Source organism: Nicotiana tabacum, chromosome 17, assembly GCF_000715075.1.
Source record: "Nicotiana tabacum cultivar K326 chromosome 17, ASM71507v2, whole genome shotgun sequence".
NCBI classification, from domain to species: domain Eukaryota; kingdom Viridiplantae; phylum Streptophyta; class Magnoliopsida; order Solanales; family Solanaceae; genus Nicotiana; species Nicotiana tabacum.
This window is the reverse complement of record NC_134096.1, coordinates 25,947,113-25,956,988: the sequence shown is the minus strand read 5'-3', so window position 1 is coordinate 25,956,988 and position 9,876 is coordinate 25,947,113. Positions and strand designations below refer to the sequence as shown.

At 39.3% G+C, this 9,876-nt stretch overlaps 1 protein-coding gene across 1 annotated transcript; it reads right to left on the bottom strand.

Moving 5' to 3' along the window:
* Window positions 1–1,299: 1,299 nt before the first annotated feature.
* Window positions 1,300–2,022, bottom strand: LOC142171740 (uncharacterized). The gene has a single exon (XM_075235436.1). The coding sequence runs from the start codon at window positions 2,020–2,022 to the stop codon at window positions 1,300–1,302; it is 723 nt and encodes a 240-aa protein (XP_075091537.1).
* Between the last annotated feature and the right edge of the window lie 7,854 nt (window positions 2,023–9,876).

Below are 9,876 nucleotides of genomic sequence, written 5' to 3'. Positions count from 1 at the left end.
ACCACGTGCCCATATTTCTATCACAACCGCATGGACCACTCACGTGCCAATAATATCAATTTATATAAGATCCACATAATCAATTTATTTCCAATAAAGTAAGTTTAAATTTTTTAAATTAAGTAAGAAATCAACAAAAAAATGAATTTAATTTAGAAATCATTTGGGTGAAGAAAATAATATTTCAATTAAAATGAAGCACCCGATAGTTGCTGATTTGAATGTAAACCTATAAGAATTAAACCATGCAGCAATTTCTTTTATTCAAAATAACTCAACGTTAAAAACTAGTAAATACCAGAAACTCAAATTCTCAGAGTCTCGTACAAAGAGCCAAAGCCAACACATTACAACAAGGAATACAAACACATAATAAAATCAAATAATATATCACGGAAGAACACAAGGATTTACCTATCACGAAATACAAAATAACCAAAGACAAGTGCAACCATAGAGAAATATCAACAAAGGGCACTCCCGAGATACCGTCTCGTAGTCCCAAAAGTAAATGCTCAACAAGGGATCTCCCGAGGTACCGCCTCGTAGTCCTCAAAAGTAAATGCTAAACAGGAGATCTCCCGAGGTACCGTCTCGTAATCCCAAAAGTAAGTGCTCAACAGGGGATCTCCCGAGGTACCGCCTCGTAGTCCCAAAAGTAAATGCTCAACAGGGGATCTCCCGAGATACCGCCTTGTAGTCCCAAAAGTAAATATGCAAGACAAGGGGATCTCCCGAGGTACAGTCTCGTAGTACCAAAAGTAAATATGCAAGACATGGGAATCTTCCGAGGTACCGCCTCGTAGTCCCAAAAGTAAATGTCCATCAACAGGGGCACTACAAGTGCTCAAATATCACAACATATCACAAATTACACCTCAAGTGCTCAATTATCACATCATTCATACATTGAACTACAAGTACTCAAATATCACAACATATCACAATTTGCACCTCAAGTGCTCAATTATCACATCATTCACAAATTTCACTACAAGTGCTCAAATATCACAACATATCATAATTTTCACCCCAAGTGCTAAAATATTACAACTAGTTACAGAAATCAACAATAATATTATTTTCCACAATAAGGAGCTCACGACTCGACTATAATATGCACAACATCTTAACAAAATGTTCGGGAGATAACATAAGTTTTAATTTTAGGGCCTCCTCGACTGAGGGTTTAGGAGGTAGGCCAATTGGCCTATCCAGAGGCTCAAATTGGGATCTTTCTCTTATGTATTCGCAAGATGCATCCAGAATTTATAACATCTCCTTGACCTCTTCTTCAAGTTACAAGTGATTGAACAACATCAATGCCTTTTCTAGTGCATCTTCTTTAAACGCACTTGGCTCTATGGCTAGTTCATTTATCTCCACCACCGAAATCATGGCCAGATCCTTGTGATGACGAGGTAACTGAATGGCTCGATATACATTGAAGACTGTTTCTTCATTGTCCACCCTTAGGATCATCTTACCTTCTCGGACTTTGATAATGGCATCTCTAGTGGCCAAAAGAGTTCGTCCCAAGATGATAGGAACTAACTCATCAGCCTCGTAGTCCAGGATGATAAAATCTGCAGGGAAAATAAACTTCCCAATCTGCAGCAAGACGTCCTCAATTACCCCCTCAGGATAAACACAAGATATGTCAGCTAACTGTAGAAGCACCGAGGTGGGTCTCGGAGCTCCTAACCCCAATTTTTTGAACACTAACAACGGCATCAGATTGATACTTGCACCCAAATCACACAAGGCTCTACCCACATCAAATTCACCAATCCTCACGGGGATGGTAAAACTACCCGGATCCTTAAGCTTTTGTGGAAGCTTATGTTGAATCCTAGAAGTGCACTCCTCAGTAAGTGCAACAGTATCAAACTTAGTTAACCTTCTTTTATTTGCCACTATGTCCTTAATATATTTCACATATTTTGGGACCTCACGAAGCATGTCCACCAAAGGGATGTTCAAGTGTATCTGCTTCAGCATATCTAGGAATTTCTGAAACATGTAGTCTTCATTCTTCTTTCTCAATATTTGAGGAAAAGGGGGTGGCACCCTCTATGATATTTGCTCAGACTCTGTTTTGTTTCTCTCATCTACCTCTACAGGTTTTGGCACTCTTTCTTCTTCGAGCCCAAACTACTCCTTTTTCTTCTTAGGAACTTCTACCAACTCTCTCCCATTTCTGAACGTCACTGCATTAACTTGAGGATTTTTCTTTGTATCACTTGGAAGAGCTCCAACGGGTCTAGTATTTTGATTGTTAGCCATTTGCCCAAACTGCCTCTCTAGATTTCTAAACTCTGTGCGCAATTGTTGATTCTTAGACCAAACTTGTTGATTCTCAGCCATAACTTTCTGATTGTCTATCAAGAGATTTTTCATCATGTTAGTCAAACTCTCTTTTGCTTGCTGTGGAGGTTGAGGTGGATGATTTTAATTCGCTTGAGGCCTGATATTCTGATTTCCACCCCAAGAAAAGTTAGGATGATTCTTCCAGTTCGGATTGTATGTGTTACCATATTGAGCATTTTGATTCATCAGCCCTCTTTCTTGTTGCCCGCGTAGTAGATGGATTCAGGATTCACATGGCATATGTCACTTGTGTGACCTTCAACACATTACTCTCCTACCCCTACTGTTTTCATTTCATTCCGACAACTTTGAGTTTTTTTCGGCTGCTACAGTACTATTCCGACATCTACAGTAGATTCCGGCAGCTGCAGTATTTCAATATTATGTTTCTGTGTTTCCATACACTGTTTCAGTGGATTACAGTTGATTTTTTCTCTTATTTGGTAATAATTTGCAATAATGTCTTTGGGATTTGATGCTTTTGGGTCTAGAAACATGAGTTATGGAAGCTCTAGTGATATTATTACCTCGGAACCTTTAATGGGAGGTTCAAACTACTTAGTTTGGGCTTCATCTGTCGAGTTATGGTGTAGAGGTCAAAGTGTTCAAGATCATCTAATCAAACAGTCTAGCGATGGAGATGAAAAGGCAATAGCACTTGGGGAAAAAATCGATGCTCAGTTATATAGTATCTTGTGGCGATCTATTGAATCCAAGTTGATGCCCTTGTTTCGTCCATTCTAGACATGTTATTTGGTTTGGGCAAAGGCACGCACCTTATACACTAATGACATATCTCGCTTTTATGATGTGATATCACGGATGAAAAACTTAAAGAAGCAGGAATTGGATATGTTTACTTACTTGGGTCAAGTACAGGCAGTCATGGAGGAATTTGAGAAGTTGATGCGAGTTTCTGCTAGTGTGAAAAAACAACAAGAGCAGCGACAGAAGATGTTTCTCATTCTTACCCTCGCTGGACTTCCTAATGATCTTGATTCAGTACGTGACCAAATTTTGGCTAGTCCGTCTGTCCCGATAGTTGATGAATTATTCTCTCGATTACTTCGCCTTGCTGCAGCACCAAGTCCACCAGTGATCTCATCACAGATACTTGATTCCTCTGTTCTTGCATCCCAGACAATGGATGTTCGGGAATCTCAAACTATGGAGCATAGACGAGGAGGAGGTTGTTTTGGAAAGATCTAGACTCAAGTGTTCTTATTGTCACAAACTTGGACACACTCTTGAAATGTGCTATTCCTTACGTAGTCGTCCACCCAAAAATGCTTACATTGCTCAGACCGAGACTCCAGGTAACCAAGGATTTTCTTTAGCTAAAGAAGAATATAATGAGCTCCTTCAGTATCGAGCAAGTAAGCAGACATCTCCACAAGTAGCCTCAGTTGTTCAGACCGATACTTCTGTTACTGGTAATTCTTTTGCTTGTGTTTCCCAGTCTAGCACTCTTGGCCCATGGGTCATGAACTCCGGCGCTTCTGATCACATCTCTGGTAATATATCACTTTTGTCAAATATTGAATATTCACAGTCTCTTCCCACTGTTACTTTAGCCAATGGATGTCAAACTAAGGTAAAAGGAGTTGGACAAGCTAATCACTTGTCTTCTATCACCCTAGATTCCGTTCTTTATGTCTCTAACTGTCCTTTTAGTCTTGCATCTGTTAGTCTTTTGACTCGTGCCCTCCATTGTGGTATATATTTTATTGACGATTCTTTTATTATGCAGGACTGCAGTACGGGACAGACAATTGGTGGAGGACATGAATCAGAAGGCCTTTACTACCTTAACTCACTCAGTCCTTCCACAACATGTCTAGTTACAGATCCTCCAGATCTAATCCACAGACGTTTAGGACATCCGAGTTTATCCAAACTTCAGAAGATGGTGCCTAGTTTATCTAGTTTGTCTACATTAGATTGTGAGTCGTGTCAACTTGGGAAACATACCCGAGCCTTCTTTTCGCGTAGTGTTGAGAGTCATGTAGAGTCTGTCTTCTCCTTAGTTCATTATGATATATGGGGTCCTAGTAGAGTCAGTTCATCCTTGGGATTTCGTTATTTTGTCTGTTTCATTGATGATTATTCAAGATGTACTTGCCTTTTCTTAATGAAAGATCGTTCTGAGTTATTTTCTATATTCCAGAGTTTCTGTGGTGAAATCAAAAACCAATTTGGTGTTTCTATTCGCATTTTTCGCAGTGATAATGCCTTAGAATATTTATCTTCTCAATTTCAGCAGTTTACGACTTCTCAAGAATTATTCATCAGACATCTTGTCCTTATACCCCTCAGCAAAATGGGGTTGCTGACAGAAAGAATAGGCACCTTATTGAGACTGCTCGCACACTTCTAATTGAATCTCATGTTCCGTTGCGTTTTTGGGGAGATGCAGTTCTCATAGCTTGTTATTTGATTAATCAGATGCCTTCATCTCCCATCAAGAATCAGATTCCGCATTCAGTATTGTTTCCCCAGTCACTCTTATACTCTCTTCCACCTCGTGTTTTTGGGAGCACGTGTTTTGTTCATAACTTAGCCCTTGGGAAAGGTAAGTTAGCTCCTCCTGCTCTCAAGTGTGTCTTCCTTGGTTATTCTCATGTTCATAAGGGATATCGTTGTTATTCTCCAGATCTTCGTAGGTACCTTATGTCAGCTGCCATCACATTTTTTGAGTCTAAACCTTTCTTTACCTCTGCTGACCACCATGATATATCTGAGGTCTTACCTATACCGACCTTTGAGGAGTTTACTATAACTCCTCCTCCACCTTCGACCATAGAGGTTTCATCCATACCAACCGTTGAGGAGTCTAGTGTTGTTCCCCCTAGTTCCCCAGCCACAGGAACACCACTCTTGACTTATCATCATCGTTTGCGTCCTCCATCAGGCCCAAATGGTTCTCGTCCTGCACCTGACCCTTCTCATGCTTCGGACCCTACTCCTAGTACATCGATTGCATTTCGGAAAGGTTTACGGACCAACTTAACCCTAATCCTCATTATGTCGGTTTGAGCTATCATTGTTTGTCATCTCCCCATTATGCTTTTATATCTTCTTTGTCCTCGGTTTCCATCCCTAAGTCTACAGATGAAGCGTTGTCTCATCCAAGATGGCGATAGGCTATGAGTGACGAGATATGTGATTTACATACAAGTGGTACTTGGGAGCTTGTTCCTCTTCCCTCAGGTAAATCTACCGTTGGTTGTCGTTGGATTTATGCAGTCAAAGTTGGTCCCAATGGACAGATTGATCGACTTAAGGCCCGTCTTGTTGCCAAAGGATATACTCATATATTTGGGCTCGATTAGAGTGATACCTTCTCTCCCGTGGCTAAAGTGGCTTCAGTCCGCCTTTTTCTATCCATGGTTGCGGTTCGTCATTGGCCCCTCTATCAGTTGGACATTAAAAATGTCTTTCTTCACGGTGATCTTAAGGATGAGGTTTATATGGAGCAACCACCTGATTTTGTTGCTCAAGGGGAGTCTCGTGTCCTTGTATGTCGCTTGCGTCGGTCACTTTATGGTCTAAAGCAGTCTCTTCGAGCTTGGTTTGGTAAGTTCAGCACGATTATCCAGGAGTTTGGCATGACTCGTAGTGAAGCTGATCACTCTGTGTTTTATCGGCACTCTGCTTCAAGTCTTTGTATTTATCTGGTAGTCTATGTTGATGATATTGTTATTACTGGCAATGATCAGGATGGTATTACCAAGCAGCATATCTTCCAGCACTTCCAAACTAAGGATCTAGGCAGATTGAAGTACTTTCTAGATATTGAGGTTGCCCAGTCTAGCTCAGGTATTGTTATTTCTCAAAGAAAATATGCTTTAGACATTCTTGAGGAGACGAGGATGATAGGTTGCAGACCTGTTGACACTCTGATGGATCCAAATTCTAAACTTATGCCAGGACAGGGGGAGCCGCTTAGCGATCCTGCAAGTTATAGGCGGCTGGTTGGAAAATTAAATTATCTCACAGTGACTAGACTCGACATTTCTTATCATGTGAGTGTTGTAAGTCAGTTTATGAATTCTCCCTGTGATAGTCATTAGGATACAGTTGTCTGCATTATTCGATATATAAAATCGGCTCCAGGAAAAGAGTTACTCTTTGAGGATCGAGGTCATGAGCAGATCATTGGATACTCAGATGCTGATTGGGCAGGATCACCTTTTGATAGACGTTTTACGTCTGGATATTGTATTTTAGTATAAGGAAATTTGGTATCCTGGAAGAGCAAGAAACAGAACGTAGTTGCTCGGTCTAGTGCAGAAGCAGAATATCGAGCAATGGATATGGCAACATGTGAGCTAGTTTGGACCAAACAATTGCTCAAAGAGTTAAAATTTGGTGAAATCAGTCAGATGGAACTTGTGTGCGATAATCAAGCTGCCCTCCCATACTGCATCAAATCCGGTATTCCATGAGAGAACTAAACACATTGAGATTGATTGTCATTTAGTCAGAGAAAAGATACTTTCAAGAGAGATTGCTACAAAGTTTGTGAGGTCGAATGATCAACTTGCAGATAATTTCACCAAGTCTCTCACTGGTCCTCGTATTAGTTATATATGTAACAAGCTCGATACATATGATTTGTATGCACTTGCTTGAGGGGGAGTGTTAGTTTACAGCATGTATATAATGTAGTATTGTCCCACATTGGTAGAAGAGTAGTATGTCCTTATATAGTATAGCTATAAATAAGAACCTCTTGTATTGTATTGTTCATCTAATATCAATAATATATTTTCTCCCGTGCTTTCTCACAAGGTAGACACTCCTAGTTGTCTGTTATTTATCATTTCAAAGTTATAGTAGGTTGACATTGCCAAAATCACATGGCTTATTTCTAGGGCCGGGAACTTGAAGCATATGAGATATTTTAAGGATACGCTCGTCTTTCTTTTTTAAGATTAAGATGCCTCAATCCAAATTACTTCTCATTATTAAGATGTATCTAAATCTGAACACTGAATAAGTAAAACAGTTTGTTTCTCAGTATCAGAATTTGTATATTATATCTTTATTTAAAACCTAACAAATATACAATTCAAATAAAACAATAGTAAACATTATATCGACAAAGTATTAGAAAACATCTTCATTTACATGACTTTGTAAAATTATTTGTTTGATAAACACACTCTAAAAGCTAGCAGCAACGGTCATTGGTCAATGGTGATAGTTGTGAGGTGGTGGCGGGTGGTGATTGTAGTTCGTAGAGGTGGCTGATGATGGTGGTTGTGCAGTGTTGGAAGTTAGTAGGTATGGTAATTGTCAATGTGATTGTTATGTGGCGGTGACTAGTAGTGGCGGCTGACAGTGGAGGTGGTTGTTGGCTGTGATAGCCCGATAGGGATGCTGATTGTAATTGACTTGTGGTGGAGATGATGATGGTGGATGTCAGTGGTGGTTGGTGGTTGGAGGTGGTAATTATGCAGTGGTGGTGGTTGGTGGTGGTGACTGGTGCTAGAGGTAGTTAGCCATAGTCGTGGTTGGCTGGCCATCAAGATTGTTAGTAGTGGTGGTTGACAGTAGTGGATATGTGGTGGAGATAGGCGATTGTGGTGGTCGTGCAACGGTAGTGGATGGAGTAGTGATAAAATGTCTATCTCCACCGGAATCTTTAATTGAACAATGATTTTAGTGGCCGAGTGGTGGTAGTGAATAGAGTAGTGACAAAATGTCATCCTGGAATCTTCAATTGAATAACATCTTAGTGATTTCAAGACTATATGCAAGATCTAAATGAATCAAACCGATTAAGAGCATGTAAGTGGTTGTAAAAAAAATGCACTTGATAGGCGGAAATTTTAATGATTCAGATTGAAACCTCCATTAATGGGAAACAAGTGGGGCTACAAAGACCTAACATAAGAATCAGATCTATGCTCGGGCAAAATCAGCTTTCTCAAGCTAAATGAACAATATCCTGCAGTGGATCAATGTCCCCATATTAAGAGACCAAATATCAATCTAGTTGTTGCAAGCTATAGCATCAGATCCAACAGCAAACACCTTCATAATAATGCATTTATTTTAGCTCAGAAATATAATGACATGCAAAAGGATCACCATAAGAAAAAAGAAAAGCACACTGAACCGTAAATGCACAGGAATGCGGGTTAATGGGAGGATCTCCATAAACTCTGCAAAGAACTATCTGACCCAAACGTTTAAATGGAAATTTGAAGCATCATAAGCAAATGCATATAAACCTGATTGAATATCAGATGCAAAGCTGGAAGTTTTACCATCAACAATTATACAATACGACGATATAGTTATTTCATAAGAAGAAATACTTTCCTCTTTCGGTATCCCTGTCGAACTACTTTATGAATTGATGGCCAACGCAAACCATTCGTGATGTATTCACTAACAGAAGCCTTGTGTAGTTTCAAATTATATTGTGTAACAATACTAGTATTATTCCGATTAATGTACCACTTCTACCCATTAGCCAATAAAGAAAAGAGTGATTCTACATTCAAACTTGCCCCAATGATACTTAGTAACAGAAAAGAGAGGGGAAAAAGGTGAAATTCTCCTAGGCCTTTTAAGTCAAAAGAAGTTCAACAACAAAATAAGGCCAGAAACACTAAGCTTATTCTGTCAAATGTTGGGGGAAAAAAGGCACCTGAAATAACTGAATGGTGTAGACACACTATAGAAAAGACATTAAATTAGGATTGATGAACAAAACCAACAAGAAGCAATATCAACAACCAGATCAAATTTAATCGAAATAGCATTCTGTAATCGACTACAAGGAGCAATCTGAATGTTATGAGAAAATAAAATGAAATTTTCAGATGGGAAAAATAATGAAATCAAAATGTAAGCTTTTCTTATTCGAATTTAATACCATAAATGTTCAAATGACAGAACCAACAACATCACTTTTCACAACTATCATTTTCTCATCTTTAAAACCCAAAGTTACAAGATTGTTAGTTTGAGGAGGCTGATAAATAGTTGTAAAGGCGAAAACCGTTAAATCGTCACATGAATTTGAATAATAACCAATCATTAATAATATTTATGCTTCAAAAAGGCCCTACTTCCCCAAAAAACTCAAAGGCGAAAACAATGTAAGACTTTAACAAAAAAAGAAGGAAAAGATGACATTCGAGGGATTTGAGATGCCTTATTGAAGGGCATAGAAAAAATGTAAGAGGGAGAGAGAGGTATATAGCACATATACGGAGCTCAGAGCTTAGCTGCTCGGCTAAGGATTTGGCCAGGCGGGCCTGCGATATGGAATTTCACTTTAATAAGAGGAAACTACCTGTCAATGCGCCGCCGACCTGTTGATTATTGGGAAGATCTGCACTGATAGTATTAGGGTAAAGGACCTGATATGTCCTCTACCATGATATATTATTCAATACCGTCCCCATTATACTTTTCCTCCCTAAAAGCTCCTGCCGTCCAACAAAGTAGTATATTTTGTCCCTATTTTAATGGATGGGACACATG

Coding starts and splice junctions, on each gene's coding strand:
- LOC142171740 (XM_075235436.1), bottom strand. CDS start 2,022: ATGTTTCAGAAATTCCTAGATATGCTGAAGCAGATACACTTGAACATC.